This window comes from Oncorhynchus masou, chromosome 23 (assembly GCF_036934945.1).
Source record: "Oncorhynchus masou masou isolate Uvic2021 chromosome 23, UVic_Omas_1.1, whole genome shotgun sequence".
Lineage (NCBI taxonomy): Eukaryota > Metazoa > Chordata > Actinopteri > Salmoniformes > Salmonidae > Oncorhynchus > Oncorhynchus masou.
The window spans coordinates 8,575,912-8,596,752 of NC_088234.1; the positions used below are offsets into that span (position 1 = coordinate 8,575,912).

General features: G+C 46.1%; 1 protein-coding gene across 2 annotated transcripts in view; it reads left to right on the top strand.

The window, feature by feature from the left end:
- Window positions 1-3,022: 3,022 nt before the first annotated feature.
- LOC135510246 (oocyte zinc finger protein XlCOF6-like) overlaps window positions 3,023-20,841 on the top strand; it is an 84,426-nt gene continuing 66,607 nt past the window's right edge. The window contains exons 1-3 of one of the 2 annotated variants that reach the window (XM_064931047.1): window positions 3,028-3,385; window positions 8,140-8,592; window positions 8,942-13,373. In XM_064931047.1, the coding sequence (XP_064787119.1) occupies window positions 3,220-3,385; window positions 8,140-8,592; window positions 8,942-10,050 (1,728 nt within the window). In that variant the 5' untranslated portion in view covers window positions 3,028-3,219 and the 3' untranslated portion in view covers window positions 10,051-13,373. Of the gene's footprint in view, window positions 3,386-8,139; window positions 8,593-8,941; window positions 13,374-20,841 lie in introns of those variants that run through there. The other variant, XM_064931045.1, reaches the window with a different exon arrangement.

A 20,841-nucleotide genomic window follows, 5' to 3' on the forward strand; every position in this document is an offset into this window, starting at 1 on the left:
CTGTTAGATTTCAGTGCAGCCTTTGATATTATTCACCATAACACAAACAAATAGTGTTTGGGCTTTTGAACTTCTGTCATATCGTCGCTTCAGAGCCATCTATCTAATAGAACGCAGAGAGTTTTCTTTTAATGGAAGTTTCTCTTATGTTAAACGTGTAAAGTGTGGTGTACCGCAAGACAACTCTCTTGGCCCTCTACTAATTTTAAATGTTTCACCAATGACCTGCCACTGGCATTATACAAAGCCTGTGTGTCCATGTATGCTGATGATTCAACCCTATACGCACCAACAGCTTGTGAAATCACTGCAACACTAAACTGAGAGTTGCAGTCAGTTTTAGAATGGGTGGCCTGTAATAAACTAGTCCTGAACATCTCTAAAACTAAGAGCATTGTAATTTGGTACAAATCACCTCAGCTGAATCTGGTCATGAATAATGTGGCGATTGAGCTAGTTGAGGAGACTAAATTACATAGTGTTATCTTGGATTGTAAAATGTCATGGTCAATATATTTTGATTCAATGTTTGCAAAGATGGGGAGAGGTCTGTCCGTGATAAAGAGATGCTCTGCTTTTTTGACACCACACTTAACAAATAAAGTCCTGCAGGCTCTAATCTTCTTTCATCTTGATTATTGCTCAGTCATTTTGGTCAGGTGCTGCAAAGAAAGACCTAAAAAATAGCAGCTGGCCCAGAACAGAGCGGCACATCCAGCTCTTCACTGTAATCAGGGGGCAAATATCAATAAGATGCATGCCAGTCTCTCTTGGCTAAAAGTACAGGAGAGACTGATTGCATCACTTCTTGTTTTTATAAGAAACATGAATGTGTTGAAAATTCCGAATTGTTTGAATGGTCAACTTACACACAGCACTGACGCACACATTTACTCCACCAGACATGCCACCAGGGGTCTTTTCACAGTCCCCAAATCCAGAACTAATTTCAGAAATTATGTGTGTGTGTATTTCATAACAGATAATGGAGATCCTAATAAAATGCCCAAAATTATGTCTCCAGAGATATTGGTGGCTGTTTTTAATTTGGAGGGGTGGTAGCATTAAATGATTCAAATGTGTCATGACTTTGTCAATCAGCTTGTTATTAAATGTATCTTAATTATTGTTTAGTGTTTATGTATCAATATGGACTTTACAAAAATCTACAAACTTAGAATCTGGTCCTAGCTGATTGCACTCAGGCACATCTAAAGGCTACATAGCTGGGGCGGCAGGGTAGCCTAGTGGTTAGAGCGTTGGACTAGTCCGGCTACTAGTCCGGCTACTAGTCCGGCTACTAGTCCGGCTACTAGTCCGGCTACTAGTCCGGCTACTAGTCCAACGCTCTAACCACTAGGCTACCCTGCCGCCCCAGCCATGTAGCCCCTAGATGTGCCTGAGTGCAATCAGCTAGGACCAGATTCTAAGTTTGTAGATTTTTGTAAAGTCCATATTGATACATAAACACTAAACAATAATTAAGATACATTTAATAACAAGCTGATTGGACTAGTAGCCGGAAGGTTGCGAGTTCAAACCCCCGAGCTGACAAATCTGTCATTCTGCCCCTGAACAGGCAGTTAACCCACTGTTCCCAGGCCGTCATTGAAAAGAAGAATTTGTTCTTAACTGACTTGCCTGGTTAAATAAAGGTAAAATAAAATAAAAAATAGATCATAGAGATCTTGAATTCTATTTACTTCTGTGGTATATACTGCAGATGACCTCTGCCCTCGTCTCCGTCTCTGCAGCTTTCTGTCTCTGAAGAGGAGGTTCCCCCTGAGCAGCAGCAGTGGAGCCCCAGTCTGGGGCAGGAGGACCCAGCCACCACACAGATTAAAGAGAAACAGGAGGAACTCAGGACCAGTCAGGAGGAAGAGCAGATTCAAGATCTGGAGCCTGATACCAAAGACTCCATATTCACTCCTTCCTGTGTGAAAAGTGAATGTGATCAGGAGGACCCACTTCAGTCCTTGACTCTTCCCCAAACCCAGACTGTGGAGAACAGAGAGAGAGACTCTAAACCAGTGGATCTCAAACCTTTTGAGCAGCGACCATGTAGGACTTGACAGCAGCCCACTGCAGATCTCAGCCCACCATTGGATCTCAGCCCACCATTGGATCCCAGCCCACCATTGGATCTCAGCCCACCATTGGATCCCAGACCACCATTGGTTCCCAGACCACCATTGGGTCCCAGTCCACCATTGGGTCCCAGTCCACCATTGGGTCCCAGCCCACCATTGGATCCCAGCCCACCATTGGATCTCAGCCCACCATTGGATCTCAGCCCACCATTGGATCCCAGCCCACCATTGGATCTCAGCCCACCATTAGATCCCAGCCCACCATTGGATCAGATCCCCCCAATGGGGGAACCCTACACCCTATGGGGGAACCCTACACCCTTTTATGGCAAGACCTTCAAACATCTGTCCACAAAGAGAGAAAAACTGAAAACAGAAATAACATCTTCAGTCAGAAGATGGTAATAAAAAGGCAGGATGTGGACAACACTCGTAGGAAAGGAAAGCAACCCCAGACCATTCATATTGTGGGTCTCAGATAAATACATATACTGTACCATGGACTTAGTGTTGTAAAACAGTGTATGTAAATAAAGTTTGATTTGATTTGAATGACGAGGTAATGATCAAACCGTACAGAGTATTGTAGGAAATTCACAGGTCTGCTGTTCAAAGTCTGTTGAATTTTTCCCTTCATTAGAAACAGCAATATCTGGTCATTTGATTTCGGTCAGGCTGATGTTTTTCATTTCATGTATCAATTACAATTCCAGAAAAGGTATCCTTGCATTTGTCCAAGAGCATTTCTCATAAATTCTGACCTAATGCTGCTCATTCATCATGTTGATTTAATCTTGTATGGAGTAATAATGAACTGTTGACTCCTGAGGAAGAATTGATTCTCCCAGATCATCCTATACTTATGATAACCACTATTTGTCTACATGTATTCGTCGTTCTCCTTTACTACTGGTCTGTCGGCTGCCTTGCACAGTAAACTCCCATCCAGCTGGCGGCGCTGTTGTGTTTCTGGGTTCGTCAGCAACTAGAACAAAGAACGTCCTAAGATTCCTTGACTAGAACACGGAAGTAGGATTGGTAACGAGTTATTTTTTCTGTTCCTTGTGTGGTGTAAAGAAATACATACTGACTCAACTAAATAGGCTACCCATCTCTAATTTGACAGAAAATGTCTAAACTACAGATGTTGTGTGTGTTTTTAAATGAGCGTTTATCGGCGGCTGCTGTGGATATTTTCGGGGCAGTTGAGAAAACGGTAGGAGAATACCAGGAGGAGAATGATCGGCTACGGAGACTGCTGCGGAGGACACCAGAGATACAACTATCTAGAATAGGTTCGTATGTAGATACTGATAGCTAGCTATAGTTCTACTTTATTGATAAACTGTTAACTGATCACCACTTCATACACGTTTAAAAAGTTGTTTTTAAACCTACCGTGCATTGATGAAAACATTGTCATTAAAACAGGAAGTGATTTTAATTTATAATTCAAAATGTATACACTTTAGAAATACATAGCTTATCTTCAATTACTGAGAAGTAATTGAAAATGGATTCTAGTTTTTAATTTTTGAATTGGCATTATAGTTAACCTAGTCTTGACTTGACTGGCTTAAATTCAAATGACCCTAACCCTGATGTCTGAAGCCTGTATAGAGCCCCACAGTGAGTGTGTAATAATACCCATAAAACCTAGCGGTCAAACAGGGAAATGGTTTCAATCGTTTGTCCACCATTCATTTTAAATTTTAGAAACACTTAAAATAAGGATTTTGTTTAATGTAGGCTTACCCCGGTGTGACGTTTTGATAACTATGTAAATCTCTCTCAGACAAGGGGACTTTTATCAATGTTTTCGCCACTGGCGGTCAGTGCTGTTAAAGATGGAGGACTATCTTAAAAAAAAAATATGAGCACTGCCTTATACAGCATATTGGATGACTCATTCATATTCCATTCGCCCAGCTCAATGTAACATTGATAGGTTTAGGCTACTCCATGATACTCACATTTTCCCTATAGCCATCATGAGGTCGCTACAACATAGCCTAGCCTATGAATGAAAGTTTACAAAATAGATTCGCAGGTTGAGAAGAATTTGAGTAATCAAGATGACAGACAGCGACACATTTAATACCGCCTTGCACACTCTTGCCTGCATATAGCTGATCTAGGGTGTAATCATTTGTCCAACAGTTGCAAACAAGAGTTTCTATTGGACAAATTCAGGTATGTTTATCCGTGTTCCGTTTGCTTCCGTTTAATAAAGTTTTTCAACAGAATCTGCAGAATGAATAAACCCCTGATTACATGCAAACACAGTTCACTTTCGTAGCATCAACATACAAACAGTATGATCACTTTGAACACTGTAGCTATAATTCCTACTCGCTTTTACGTTCTCTCACGTTTTCCTTTCAGTGCACAACACATCAGCTGTCTGTGACCACAAATATTTCCAAGCCAAACCTTCATATCATAACTGCTACACACAGCCTACATTGTCAACATTATTAGCTAAAGTCATAGTCAGCATAGCTACTAGAGCTAACACGTTAGTAAACCCTCTACAATCATGCAGTACAGTGTAGTCAGCAAGCAGTTTAGCAGTTACACCGGAGGACCCCGGTGGTAGTACATTCATAAAACCAAAAGCTTACCTTGACTTGGAAGAGTTCCAGTGTTGGATAGCCAGCTAGCTAATGTAACAGTGTTGCTTCTGTCCCTCTCCTCGCCCTAACCTGGGCTTGAATCATGGACCCTCTGAACACATCAACAAATCAAATCAAATGTATTTATATAGCCCTTCGTACATCAGCTGATATCTCAGTGTTGTACAGAAACCCAGCCTAAAACCCCAAACGGCAAGCAATGCAGGTGTAGAAGCACGGTGGCTAGGAAAAACTCCTTAGAAAGGCCAAAACCTAGGAAGAAACCTAGAGAGGAACCAGGCTATGTGGGGTGGCCAATCCTCTTCTGGCTGTGCCGGGTGGAGATTATAACAGAACATGGCCAAGATGTTCAAATGTTCATAAATAACCAGCATGGTCAAATAATAATAATCACAGGCAGAACAGTTGAAACTGGAGCAGCAGCACGGCCAGGTGGACTGGGGACAGCAAGGAGTCATCATGTCAGGTAGTCCTGAGGCATGGTCCTAGGGCTCAGGTCCTCCGAGAAAGAAAGAGAGAATTAGAGAGAGCATACTTAAATTCACACAGGACACCCTAGCCACCCGACACATAAACTACTACAGCATAAATGCTGGAGGCTGAGACAGGAGGGGTCAGGAGACACTGTGGCCCCATCCGATGACACCCCCGGACAGGGCCAAAAAGGAAGGATATAACCCCACCCACTTTGCCAAAGCACAGCCCCCACACCACTAGAGGGATATCTTCAACCACCAACTTATCATCCTGAGACAAGGCCGAGTATAGCCCACAAAGATCTCCGCCACGGCACAACCCAAGGGGGGGCGCCAACCCAGTGAAGGACCTCCCACGTTACTCTGGAACCTGATCTCTCTTTTGAAGAACATATCAAGACTGTTTCAAGGACAGCTTTTTTCCATCTACCTAACATTGCAAAAATCAGAAACTTTCTGTCCAAAAATGATGCAGAAAAATGTATCCATGCTTTTGTCACTTCTAGGTTAGACTACTGCAATGCTCTACTTTCTGGCTACCCGGATAAAGCACTAAATAAACTTCAGTTAGTGCTAAATATGGCTGCTAGAATCCTGACTAGAACCAAAAGATTTGATCATATTACTCATATTGCTAGCCTCCCTACACTGGCTTCCTGTCAAGGCAAGGGCTGATTTCAAGGTTTTACTGCTAACCTACAAAGCATTACATTACAAAGCAATACATGGGCTTGCTCCTACCTATCTCTCTGATTTGGTCCTGCTGTACATACCTACACGTATGCTATGGTCACAAGACGCAGGCCTCCTAATTGTCCCTAGAATTTCTAAGCAAACAGCTGGAGGCAGGGCTTTCTCCTATAGAGCTCAATTTTTATGGAATGGTCTGGCTACCCATGTGAGAGACGCAAACTCGGTCTCAGCCTTTAAGTCTTTACTGAAGACTAATCTCTTCAATGGGTCATATGATTGAGTGTAGTCTGGCCCAGGAGTGGGAAGGTGAACGGAAAGGCTCTGGAGCAACGAACCGCCCTTGCTGTCTCTGGCTGGCCAGTTCCCCTATTCCCACTGAGATTCTCTGCCTCTAACCCTATTACAGGGGCTGAGTCACTGGCTTACTGGGGCTCTTTCATACCTCTTTCTGTCGTAACCGGCCGCGGCCGGGAGGTCCATGGGGCGACGCACAATTGGCCTAGCGTCGTCCGGGTTAGGGAGGGCTTGAGAAAAAGTGGTAAAATTAAAAATTCAAATAATAAGACTATCCAAAAAAGAAGAAAAAAAATATTAAACCATTTTAATGAAATTCACTGAGGAGGATGAGCCTCCACTGATACTCAGCTCTATTTACGCTCAGATTCGAAAAATGCTAATTAGCATGTAATTAGACATCATGCGGAACTACAAATCCCAGCAAGCGCCTGCACGTCATCTATCGCTGACTTCTTTTCTCACAGGTATTTTGTCATTTTAAAACTAGTACATGACAGTTCATGGAATTGTTAATTTAAATACATTTTTGGCAGTTTATTCATTACTACATTTAGATGACGTTAGATAGTTAATCCATAGATAAAAAAAAAAAACCTTGCCTCGATTCGGCAGTCCCGTCCAGATCATTATGGTGTTTGTAGTTCTTTGCTTTTGTAGTTATTTGCTTTTGTAGTTCTTTGTTTTTGTAGTTCTTTGTTTGTAGTCATTTGTGTTTGTAGTCATTTGTGTTTGTAGTTCTTTATGTTTGTAGTTCTTTATGTTTAGTTCTTTATGATAGCCACATCAGGAGCTGATTAGCATTTCATTTTTGGGTAGTAAATATAGGCGAATATATTAATAAAAGTCACCTTGTCCTAGAGAGATTTACACGGTTATCAAAATGTCATGCCAGGGTAAGCCTACACGAAACACTGGCCTTTATTTTAAGTCATTGTAAAGGGTAAGCCTCCTTATTTTAAGTCATTGTAAAGGGTAGGCCTCCTTATTTTAAGTCATTGTAAAGGGTAGGCCTCCTTATTTTAAGTCATTGTAAAGGGTAGGCCTCCTTATTTTAAGTCATTGTAAAGGGTGAGCCTCCTTATTTTAAGTCATTGTAAAGGGTAAGCTAACACAAAACACAACCCTTATTTTAAGTCATTGTAAAGGGTAAGCTAACACAAAACACAACCCTTATTTTAAGTCATTGTAAAGGGTAAGCTAACACAAAACACAACCCTTATTTTAAGTCATTGTAAAGGGTAAGCTAACACAAAACACAACCCTTATTTTAAGTCATTGTAAAGGGTAAGCTAACACAAAACACAACCCTTATTTTAAGTCATTGTAAAGGGTAAGCTAACACACAACGCAGCCCTTATTTTAAGTCATTGTAAAGGGTAAGCCAACACAAAACACAGCCCTTATTTTATTGTAAAATCCCCTATGGGAAAAAATTCATGGTGGAAAAACGTTTAGAACCGTTTCCTTGTTTGACCGTTTTATGGTTATGATTTATACTGTGGTTATTTGGTATTTTATTAGGATTCCCATTAGCTGTTGCAAATTCATCAGCATTTTTAAAAGGCACACACAGCCTACATATCAATACATACACACAAACTATCTAGGTCAAATAGGGGAGAGGCGTTGTGCCGTGAGGTGTTGCTTTATCTGTTTTTTGAAACCAGGTTTGTTGTTCATTTCAGCAATATGAGTGCGAATGAAGTTCAATGCAACAATGGCTCTTCATAATGCTGATCGCTTTCTTGAATTTGTTCTGGATTTGGGGACTGTGGTAACCTCTGTATCCAGGCTGTATAGGTATCCTCTTCAACCATGAGGCTAGAGGTTCTACTCCTCCCTGACTATATAGATCACAGAGATCTAGAATTCGTGTGTATCATTCAAGTGTTCTATTTAATTCTATGCTGTATAGGTAACCTCTGCTCCTCCTCTCCTTCCCTCCAGAACCCCTGCAGCTCTCTGTCTCTGAAGAGGAGGTTCCCCCTGAGCAGCAGCACTGTGAGCAGGAGTGGAGGCCCAGTCTGGGACAGAAGGACCCAGAGACCATACAGATTAAAGAGGAACAGGAGGAAGTCAGGACCAGTCAGGAGGAAGAGCAGCTTCAAGGGGTGGAGCCTGATATCATAGAGTTCATATTTACTCCTCCTTGTGTGAAAAGTGAATGTGATCTGGAGAACCCATGTCAAGAAGCCGTACTAGCTGAACACCCGACTCTCAGTCCACTGAAAGTGTCTAAACTACAGTCGTTTCAAGAGTTTTTAAATCAGCGTTTAACGGCGTTTGCTGCTGTGGAGATTTCCGGGGCATTTGCGAAAGCAGTATCAGAGTACCAGGAGGAGAATGATCGGCTTCGGAGACTGCTGCGGATCACACCAGAGATACAGCTATGTAGAATAGGTTAGTATGTACAGAAACTGAAAGGTGAATATTGTGGGGCCACAGGTGGCCTATCGAATCCCCGAGTATCTTAGTTTGAAATAGTTTTCACATACAAACTTTATCTGTCTGAGAAATCTTTCAAATTATTAGGACGTGTACAAGCTTTATTAAAACATCAAGTTTGGGAGCAGTAAAACTATTTATCTGTATTGTACATTATTTTAGCTCCTGTTATTATTTAGGATCAATGCCAATAAAGACATTTTCAATTAAAAAATCATTGAGATCTATAATTCACATTTGTGATTCAAGTGTTCTATTTAAGTGTGTTATAAATAACCTCTGCTCTTCCTCTCCTTCCCTCTAGACTCCCTGCAGCTCTCTGAAGAGGAGGTTTCCCCTGAGCAGCAGCACTGTGAGCAGGAGTGGAGCCCCAGTCTGGGGCAGGAGGACCCGGAGCCCACACAGATTAAAGAGGAACTCGGGACCAATCAGGAGGAAGAGCAGCTTCAAGGGCTCTTTGATACCAAAGACTCCATATTCACTCCTTCCTGTGTGAAAAGTGAATGTGATCAGGAGGACCCACTTCAGTCCTTGACTCTTCCCCAAACCCAGACTGTGGAGAACAGAGAGAGAGTCTCTAAACCAGTGGATCTCAAGCCTGTGTCCAAGCACATGAGGATTCACGCAGGAGAGAAACCATTTATCTGTGGTGACTGTGGGAAGAGCTTTATTCGCAAGGCGCACCTAACCAGGCATAAACTGACTCACACAGGAGAGAAGCCATTCACCTGTGGTGACTGTGGGAAAAGCTTTCGTCTCAAAGGGAACCTAACCACTCATAAACTGACTCACACCAGAGAGAAATCATTCACCTGTGGTGACTGTGGGAAAAGCTTTCGTCTCAAAGGGAACCTAACCACTCATAAACTGACTCACACAGGAGAGAAACCATTTAGCTGTGGTGACTGTGGGAAAAGCTTCAATCGTAAGGTGAGCCTAACTGAACATAAACTGACTCACACAGGAGAGAAACCATTTAGCTGTGGTGACTGTGGGAAAAGCTTCATTCGGAAGGTGCATCTAACTGAACATCAACTGACTCACACAGGAGAGAAACCATTCACCTGTGATGACTGTGGGAAAAGATTTATTCAGAAGAGGGACCTGAGGAGACATATACTGATTCACACAGGAGAGAAACCATTCACCTGTGGTGACTGCGGGAAAAGCTTCAATCGAAAGGGGCACCTAACCATGCATAAACTGACTCACACAGGAGAGAAACCATTCACCTGTGGTGACTGTGGGAAAAGCTTCAATCGAAAGGGGCACCTAACCATGCATAAACTGACTCACACAGGAGAGAAACCATTCACCTGTGGTGACTGTGGGAAGAGCTTTATTCAGAGGAGGGACCTAAGGAGGCATATACTGATTCACACAGGAGAGAAACTATTTAGCTGTGTTGACTGAAGGAAAAACTTCAATCAGAAACAACATGGCTGCTTAGTCTGATAATATATTAATTCAGAAGACTAATCTGCTAACATGTGAAAAACATCCACAAAGACTGTAAATGAGGACACAGAGAGGAGACTACGAGTATTGAGATACACCCAAGATCCCCTGTGGACCAACTCTAACTGGTCCTCCTGATCCTGCTCAGTCCAATGTCACAGTAATTATATAATGGGACTGTTGTCTGAACCTAACAGGTAATGTTGCTGCTCTCTGTGTATGAAATGGACAATTTGCAGTTCAGACAACCACCACTTTTTAGGTGAACAACTGAGGGATGATGTTGGAGAGTTGTGAACACTCAATGTCGAAGTCCGACATGGATACAAGATGTCCAGATCAGATGCAGGATTCCCAATAGGCGGCCCGTTGGGGGATTTATTTGGCCCCCAAGTTTTCTGAGCAAAACAAGATAATATATAGAATTTAATTTTTTTGGTTCGTTGGATATTTATTTTATTAAGTGCCAGTAGAAGGCACTCTTTCCTCTGGTTTAAAAACATATCCCGATGCCCCAGGGCAGTGATTGGGGACACTGCCCTGTGTAGGGTGCCGTCTTTCGGATGGGACGTTAAACGGGTGTCCTGACTCTGAGGTCATTAAAGATCCCATGGCACTTATCGTAAGAGTAGGGGTGTTAACCCCGGTGTCCTGGCAAAATTCCCAATCTGGCCCTCAAACCATCACGGTCACCTAATAATCCCCAGTTTATAATTGACTCATTCATCCCCCTCCTCTCCCCTGTAACTATTCCCCAGGTCATTGCTGCAAATGAGAACATGTTCTCAGTCAACTTACCTGGTAAAATAACAGATAAATAAAATAAAAAACACAATTAATTTAGGGGGATCTGTTCCCAAGTATTCCCACGTGTAAATAGATTTACAGTACCAGTCAAAAGTTTTAGAACACCTACCTTACATTGTAGAATAATAGTGAAGACATCAACACTATGAAATAATACATATGGAATCATGTTAAAGTGTTAAACAAAGCTAAATATATTTGAGATTCTTCAATGTAGCCCACCTTTGCCTTGATGACAGCTTTAAACACAAGGCATTCTCTCAACCAGCGTCATGAGTTAGTCACCTGGAATGCATTTCAATTAACAGGGGGATCTTGTTAAGTTAATTTGTGGAATTTCTTTCCTTAATGCATTTGAGCCAATCAGTTGTGTTGTGACAAGGTAGGGGTGGTATACAGAATATTCGGTAAAATATCCATATTATGGTAAGAACAGCTTAAATGAGCAAAGAGACAGTCCATCATTACTTTAAGACATGAAGGTTAGTCAATCCGACTTTAAAAGTTTCTTCAAGTGAAGTTGCAAAAACCCTCAAGCGCTATGATGAAACTGGCTCTCATGAGGACCACCACTGGAAAGAAAGATCTAGAGTTACCTCTGCTGCAGAGGACATGTTCATTAGAGTTAACTGCACCTCAAATTGCAGCCCAAATAAATGCTTCAGAGTTCAAAGTAACAGACACATCTCAACATCAACTGTTCAGAGGAGACCGTGTGAATCAGGCCTTCATGGTCGACTTGCTGCAGAGAAACCACTACTAAAGGACACCAATACGAAGAAGAGACTTGCTTGGGCCAAGAAACACGAGCAATGGACATTAGTCCGGTTGGAATCTGTCCTTTGGTCTGATGAGTCCAAATTTGAGATTTTTGGTTCCAACTGCCGTGTCTTTTTGAGACGCAGAGTAGGTGAACGGATGATCTCTGCTTGTGTGGTTCCCACCGTGAAGCATGGAGGAGGTAGTGTGGGGGGTGCTTTGCTGGTGACACTCAGGGATTTATTTAGAATTTAGGGCACACTTAACCAGCATGGCTACCAACGCATTCTGAAGTGATACACCATCCCATCTGGTTTCGCTTAGTGGGACTATAATTTGTTTTTCGACAGGACAATGATGCAACACACCTCCAGGCTGTGTAAGGTCTATTTGACCAAGAATGAGAGTGATGGAGTGCTGCATCAGATGACCTGGCCTCCACAATCACCCAACCTTAATCCAATTGAGATGGTTTGGGATGTGTTGGACCACAGAGTAAAGGGAAAGCAGCCAACAAGTGCTCAGCATATGTGGGAACTCCTTCAAGACGGTTGGAAAAGCATTCCATGTTAAGCTGGTTGAGAGAATGCCAAGAGTGCAAAGCTGTCTTCAAGGCAAAGGATGTCTCCTTTGAAGAATCTAAAATATATTTTGATTTGTTTAACACTTTTTTGGTTACTACATGATTCCATATGAGTTATTTCATTGTTTTGATGTCTTCACTATTATTCTACAATGTAGAACATAGTAAAATAAAGAAAAACCCTTGAATGAGTAGGTGTTCTAGAACTTTTGACTGGTTCTGTTTATGTGATCATATCAACTAGCTCTCTCACGTTAGAATGTTTCTTAAACGTAAAATTTGGAAGTTGCTGTGTATGTAAAATATTGACGTGTTTAAGGTTAAGTTTAGGTTATAAGTGATGCATGGTTAAGGTTAGGTATTAATGCTGAGTGGTTAAGGTTTGGGATAGGCTTAAAACATCACAGAATTCCAACTTGTAACCTTTGGAATCAGCGGCAGATGCCTTCTCCCATCCGCCATCCCCGTCCACAACCCAAACCTACTTGAAGGAAACATTGCTCACTGTTGCCTCTAGTGGCCGGTTTCCACATCATCCCGACATGCATGGCAGTCGAATGCTGATTTGTGTCACGGGTAACCTGGCTGGATCTTATCCCCAGTGTTATCATGGTTTGAAATTATTCTCTTTTTTCCCCAAATACTATATCTGTTCTGTATTCTTGCGGTCAATTTGAAGTGTACAAATGTATAACTATGTTCCGTCCCCCTGCTGATATGCTTGCTGAGCGGCAAGAAGATTCCCCATTAGGGTTGCAAAGCTACTGGTAATTTACTGAAGTTACTGGAATCTTCAGTAATTTTGGTAGTTAACAGAAAATCTATGGTAATCTATTGTAACTTTGGTAATTTAAACTTTGCATTTTGTATTTATATATATATATATATACTGTTCATTCATATCTGTGTCCATATTGTTATGAGTTTCTAGTAGATCGACCTTATGGGTCAAGAGGTAATAGTCCAATTAATAAAATAAATAAAAAACATCTTATCAAAAATTGCATTTTTTTTTTCAATTAACAACTCTTCCAACTATTGACTGTTCACAACTGTCATCAGTTTGACGCCAAAACATTGACAACAAATACATATATACATATTAAAATATATCAAAATATAAAGGATAAGTGTGCTGAAACGCTAATATTAAACACCATGTTGCTGATTTCTTTTCAGGATAATGTTTAACAGCATTGTCATATTTTATATTTACATTTTTTTCATTATTTATTATTTCATTTATTTGACATGTGATAAGGCAACACAGAGGGCCAGAGATGATGATAAAATGAGAGAAATCTGCTTCTTTTATTCTCTGTCCTCAACGCACTAGACGATCAGTTTTGTTAGCCTTCAGCTGTACCCTCATCCTACTCCTCTGTTCCTCGGGTGATGTGGAAGTTAACCCAGGTCCTGCGTGTCCCCAGGCGCCTTCATTTGTTGACTTCTGTAACCGTAAAAGCCTTGGTTTCATGCATGTTAACATCAGAAGCCTCCTCCCGAAGTTTGTTTTACTCACTGCTTTAGCACACTCCGCCAACCCTGATGTCCTTGCCGTGTCTGAATCCTGGTTTAGGAAGGCCAACAAAAATTCTGAGATTTCAATCCCCAACTACAACATTTTCCGTCAAGATAGAACTTCCAAAGGGGGAGGAGTTGCAATCTACTGCAGAGATAGCCTGCAAAGTTATGTCATGCTTTCCAGGTCTATGCCCAAACAGTTCGAGCATCTAATTTTAAAAATGATTCTCTCCAGAAATAAGTCTCTCACTGTTGCCGCCTGTTATAGACCCCCCTCAGCTGTCAGCTGTGCCCTGGACACCAAATGTGAATTGATTTCCCCCATCTATCTTCAGAATTCGTTCGGTTAGTTGACCTAAACTGGGATATGTTTAACACCCCAGCATTCCTACAATCTAAGATAAATGCCCTCAATCTCACACAAATGATCAAGGAACATATCAGGTACAACCCTAAATCCATTAACATAGGCACCCTCATAGATATTGTCCTGACCAACTTGTCATCCAAATACACCTCTGCTGTTTTCAATCAGGATCTCAGCGATCACTGCCTCATTTGGCTGCATCCTCTATGGGTACGCTGTCAAACGACCACCCCTCATCACTGTCAAACGCTCCCTAAAACACTTCAGCGAGCAGGCCTTTCTAATCGACCTGGCCCGGGTATCCTGGAAGGATATTGACCTCATCCCGTCAGTCGAGGATGTCTGGTCGTTTTCTTAAAGTAATTTCCTCACCATCTTATATAAGCATGCCCTTTCAAGAAATGTAGAACTAAGAACAGATGTATCCCTTGGTTCACTCCAGACCTGACTGCCCTCGACCACCACAAAAACATCCTGTGGTGGACTGCACTTGCATCGAATAGTCCCCGCGATATGCACATTTTCAGGGTAGTCAGTAACCAATACTCGCAGTCAGTCAGGAAAGCAAAGGCTAGCTTTTTCAAACAGAAATTTGCATCCTGTAGCTCTAACTCCAAAAAGGTTTTGGGACACTGTTAAATCCATGGAGAATAAGAGCACCTCCTCCCAGCTGCCCACTGCACTAAGGCTAGGAAACACTGTCACCACCGATAAATCCATTATAATCAAGAATTTCAATAAGCATTTCTCTACACCTGCCCAAGCCTCCCCAGCTTCTCCTTCACCCAAATCCAGATAGCAGATATTCTGAAAGAGCTGCAAAACCTGGACAAGTACAAATCAGTTGGGCTAGACAATCTGGACCCTCTCTTTCTAAAATTATCTGCCGCCATTGTTGCAACCCCTATTACCAGTCTGTTCAACTTCTCTTTCGTATCGTCCGAGATCCCTAAAGATGGGAAAGCTGTCACGGTCATCCCCCTCTTCAAAGGGGGTGACACTCTAGACCCAAACTGTTATAGACCTATATCCATCCTGCCCTGCCTTTCTAAAGTCTTCAAAAGCCAAGTTCATAAACAGATCGCTGACCATTTCGAATCCCACCGTACCTTCTCCGCTCTGCAATCTGGTTTCCGAGCTGGTCGCGGGTGCACCTCAGTGACGCTCAAGGTACTAAACTGGAGGTCCTGTTGTCCGGACCTCTGGCAGGCTCTATGGGGGTACCACAGGGTTCAATTCTCAGGCTGACCCTAATCTCTGTATATATCAACAATGTCGCACTTGCTGCGGATGATTCCCTGATCCACCTCTATGCAGACGACACCATTCTTTATACATCTGGCCCTTCTTTGGACACTGTGTTAACAAACCTCCAAACGAGCTTCAATGCCATACAACACTCCTTCCGTGGCCTTCAACTGCTCTTAAACGCTAGTAAAACTAAATGCATGCTTTTCAACCAATCACTGCCCGCACGACGAGCATCACTACTCTGGAAGGTTCTGACTTAGGATATGTGGACAACTACAAATACCTAGGTGTCTGGTTAGACTGTAAACTCTCCTTCCAGACTCATATTAAACATCTCCAATCCAAAATGTAAATCTAGAATCGTCTTCCTATTTCACAACAAAGCCGCCTCCACTCACACCACCAAACATACCCTCGTAAATCTGATCCTCGACTTCGGCGATGTCATTTACAAAATAGCCTCCAACACTCTACTCAGCAAACTGGATGTAGTCTATCACAGTGCCATCCGTTTTGTCACCAAAGCCCCAAAAACGACCCACCACTTTCGACCTGTATGCTCTCGTCGGCTGCCCCTCGCTACATATTCGTCGCCAGACCCACTGGCTCCAGATCATCTATAAGTCTTTGCTAGGTAAAGCTCCGCCTTATCTCAGTTCCCTGGTCACCATAGGAACACCCACCCGTAGCAGACGCTCCAGCAGGTGTGTCTCACTGGTCATCCCCAAAGCCAACACCTCCTTTGGCCACCTTTCCTTCCAGTTCTCTGCTGCCAATGTCTGGAACGAATTGCAAAAATCGCTGAAGGTGGAGACTTATATCTCCCTCACTAACTTTAAACATCAGCTATCTGAGCAGCTAACAGCCCATCTGTAAATAGCCCATCCAATCTACCTACCGCATCCCCATATTGTTTTTATTTACTTTTCTGCTCTTTTGCACACCAGTATTTCTACTTGCACATCATCATCTGCACATCTATCACTCCGGTGTTCATTTGCTAAATTGTAATTACTTCGCTACTATGATCTGTTTATTGCCTTACCTCCTCACGCCATTTGCACACACTGTATATAGACTTTTTTTCCTATTTTGTCATTGACTGTATGTTTGTTTATTCCATGTGTAACTCTGTGTTGTTGTTTGTGTCGCACTGCTTTGCTTTATCTTGGCCAGGTCGCAGTTGTAATTGAGAACTTGTTCTCAACTGGCCTACCTGGTTAAATAAAGGTGAAATAAAAAACAAACACTTGTAATAATATGAAGTACCCAAAAGTACCACTAGATTGCATGGTGAGCACTGTTTCTGCAGCATATTGCCTGGCGGGCGGGCCGGCCTTTGCCTTTTGCTCTGGTGATGCATTCTACAGGATGATTGGCTGGTCTGTGCCCCGCCCAGGGAACAGGCCACAATGGACACGAGGACCCTCTTGAACCACAGAGTTATGGGTCTCACCCTGGAGGAGAAGACTCACCTGACAACCTCACAGAAGGTGATTTTCCTCCGGATGTCCGTAGACTCAAATGTTTTATTTAACTCGGCAAGTCGATTTAAGAACTAATTCTTATTTACAATGACGGACTACTCCGGCCAAACCCTAACGACATTGGGCCAATTGTGCGCTGCACTATGGGACTCCCAATCACAGCCGGATGTGATATACAGAGTGGAATTGAACCAGGGTCTGTAGTGACGCCTCTAGCACTGAGATGCAGTGCCTTAGACCGCTACGCTGCTCATGAGGGCTCTTCTCCCTCAGGTGAGAGTCCTATCCTACCTCAACCGGTTCTGGCTCGGACCAGCTGTTAAGAGTGCCAACAGCTACTCAGCCTACTGACAGTGGCTTCACTGTTGGTTCCACTGGCCTCTCAGGCCACTCTCCTTCTCAGGCCTCTCAGGCCACTCTCCGTCTCAGGCCACTCTCCGTCTCAGGCCTCTCAGGCCACTCTCCGTCTCAGGCCTCTCAGGCCACTCTCCGTCTCAGGCCACTCTCCTTCTCAGGCCTCTCAGGCCACTCTCCGTCTCAGGCCACTCTCCGTCTCAGGCCTCTCAGGCCACTCTCCTTCTCAGGCCACTCAGGCCACTCTCCGTCTCAGGCCTCTCAGGCCACTCTCCGTCTCAGGCCTCTCAGGCCACTCTCCGTCTCAGGCCACTCTCCTTCTCAGGCCTCTCAGGCCACTCTCCTTCTCAGGCCACTCAGGCCACTCTCCTTCTCAGGCCACTCAGGCCACTCTCCTTCTCAGGCCACTCAGGCCACTCTCCGTCTCAGGCCTCTCAGGCCACTCTCCTTCTCAGGCCTCTCAGGCCACTCTCCTTCTCAGGCCTCTCAGGCCACTCTCCTTCTCAGGCCTCTCAGGCCACTCTCCTTCTCAGGCCTCTCAGGCCACTCTCCGTCTCAGGCCACTCTCCTTCTCAGGCCTCTCAGGCCACTCTCCTTCTCAGGCCTCTCAGGCCACTCTCCGTCTAAGGCCACTCTCCGTCTCAGGCCTCTCTCCTCAGGCCACTCAGGCCACTCTCCTTCTCAGGCCTCTCTCCTCAGGCCTCTCAGGCCACTCTCCGTCTCAGGCCACTCTCCTTCTCAGGCCTCTCAGGCCACTCTCCTTCTCAGGCCTCTCAGGCCACTCTCCGTCTCAGGCCACTCTCCGTCTCAGGCCTCTCAGGCCACTCTCCGTCTCAGGCCACTCTCCTTCTCAGGCCTCTCAGGCCACTCTCCGTCTCAGGCCTCTCAGGCCACTCTCCTTCTCAGGCCTCTCAGGCCACTCTCCTTCTCAGGCCTCTCAGGCCACTCTCCGTCTCAGGCCTCTCAGGCCACTCTCCGTCTCAGGCCTCTCAGGCCACTCTCCGTCTCAGGCCTCTCAGGCCACTCTCCTTCTCAGGCCTCTCAGGCCACTCTCCGTCTCAGGCCTCTCAGGCCACTCTCCTTCTCAGGCCTCTCAGGCCACTCTCCTTCTCAGGCCACTCTCCTTCTCAGGCCTCTCAGGCCACTCTCCTTCTCAGGCCTCTCAGGCCACTCTCCGTCTCAGGCCACTCTCCTTCTCAGGCCTCTCAGGCCACTCTCCTTCTCAGGCCTCTCAGGCCACTCTCCTTCTCAGGCCTCTCAGGCCACTCTCCGTCTCAGGCCACTCTCCTTCTCAGGCCTCTCAGGCCACTCTCCTTCTCAGGCCTCTCAGGCCACTCTCCGTCTCAGGGCACTCTCCGTCTCAGGCCTCTCTCCTCAGGCCACTCAGGCCACTCTCCTTCTCAGGCCTCTCTCCTCAGGCCTCTCAGGCCACTCTCCGTCTCAGGCCACTCTCCTTCTCAGGCCTCTCAGGCCACTCTCCTTCTCAGGCCTCTCAGGCCACTCTCCGTCTCAGGCCACTCTCCGTCTCAGGCCTCTCTCCTCATGCCACTCAGGCCACTCTCCTTCTCAGGCCTCTCTCCTCAGGCCTCTCAGGCCACTCTCCTTCTCAGGCCTCTCAGGCCACTCTCCGTCTCAGGCCACTCTCCTTCTCAGGCCTCTCTCCTCAGGCCTCTCAGGCCACTCTCCTTCTCAGGCCTCTCAGGCCACTCTCCGTCTCAGGCCACTCTCCGTCTCAGGCCACTCTCCGTCTCAGGCCACTCTCCTTCTGAGGCCTCTCAGGCCACTCTCCTTCTCAGGCCTCTCTCCGTCTCAGGCCACTCTCCTTCTCAGGCCTCTCTCCGTCTCAGGCCACTCTCCGTCTCAGGCCTCTCTCCGTCTCAGGCCACTCTCCGTCTCAGGCCACTCTCCGTCTCAGGCCACTCCCCTTCTCAGGCCTCTCAGGCCACTCTCCTCTGGCCTCTCAGGCCACTCTCCTTCTCAGGCCTCTCAGGCCACTCTCCTTCTCAGGCCACTCTCCGTCTCAGGCCACTCTCCTTCTCAGGCCTCTCAGGCCACTCTCCTTCTCAGGCCTCTCAGGCCACTCTCCTTCTCAGGCCTCTCAGGCCACTCTCCCTCTCAGGCCACTCAGGCCTCTCTCCGTCTCAGGCCTCTCTCCGTCTCAGGCCACTCTCCGTCTCAGGCCTCTCAGGCCTCTCTCCGTCTCAGGCCTCTCTCCGTCTCAGGCCTCTCTCCGTCTCAGGCCACTCTCCTTCTCAGGCCTCTCTCCTTCTCAGGCCTCTCTCCGTCTCAGGCCACTCTCCTTCTCAGGCCTCTCTCCGTCTCAGGCCTCTCAGGCCTCTCTACGTCTCAGGCCTCTCTCCTTCTCAGGCCTCTCAGGCCACTCTCCCTCTCAGGCCACTCAGGCCACTCTCTGTCTCAGGCCTCTCAGGCCACTCTCCTCCGGCCACTCAGGCCACTCTCCGTCTCAGGCCTCTCTCCGTCTCAGGCCTCTCTCCGTCTCAGGCCTCTCTCCGTCTCAGGCCTCTCTCCTTCTCAGGCCTCTCTCCTTCACAGGCCTCTCTCCGGCCCAGGCCTCTCTCCTTCTCAGGCCTCTCTCCGTCTCAGGCCTCTCTCCGTCTCAGGCCTCTCAGGCCTCTCTCCTTCTCAGGCCTCTCTCCTTCTCAGGCCTCTCTCCGTCTCAGGCCTCTCTCCTTCTCAGGCCTCTCTCCGTCTCAGGCCTCTCTCCTTCTCAGGCCTCTCTCCGTCTCAGGCCTCTCTCCTTCTCAGGCCACTCTCCTTCTCAGGCCTCTCACCGTCTCAGGCCTCTCTCCTTCTCAGGCCTCTCTCCGTCTCAGGCCTCTCTCCTTCTCAGGCCACTCTCCGTCTCAGGCCTCTCTCCTTCTCAGGCCTCTCTCCGTCTCAGGCCTCTCTCCTTCTCAGGCCTCTCACCGTCTCAGGCCTCTCTCCTTCTCAGGCCTCTCTCCTTCTCAGGCCTCTCACCGTCTCAGGCCTCTCTCCGTCTCAGGCCTCTCTCCGTCTCAGGCCACTCTCCGTCTCAGGCCTCTCTCCGTCTCAGGCCTCTCTCCGTCTCAGGCCTCTCTCCGTCTCAGGCCTCTCTCCTTCTCAGGCCTCTCTCCGTCTCAGGCCTCTCTCCGTCTCAGGCCACTCTCCGTCTCAGGCCTCTCTCCGTCTCAGGCCTCTCAGGCCACTCTCCGTCTCAGGCCTCTCAGGCCACTCTCCTCAGGCCACTCAGGCCACTCTCCTTCTCAGGCCTCTCTCCTCAGGCCTCTCAGGCCACTCTCCTTCTCAGGCCTCTCTCCTCAGGCCACTCAGGCCACTCTCCTTCTCAGGCCTCTCTCCTCAGGCCTCTCAGGCCTCTCCGTCTCAGGCCACTCTCCGTCTCAGGCCACTCTCCTTCTCAGGCCACTCTCCTTCTCAGGCCTCTCAGGCCACTCTCCTTCTCAGGCCTCTCAGGCCACTCTCCTTCTCAGGCCTCTCAGGCCACTCTCCTTCTCAGGCCTCTCAGGCCACTCTCCGTCTCAGGCCACTCAGGCCACTCTCCCTCTCAGGCCACTCTCTGTCTCAGGCCTCTCAGGCCACTCTCCGTCTCAGGCCTCTCTCCGTCTCAGGCCTCT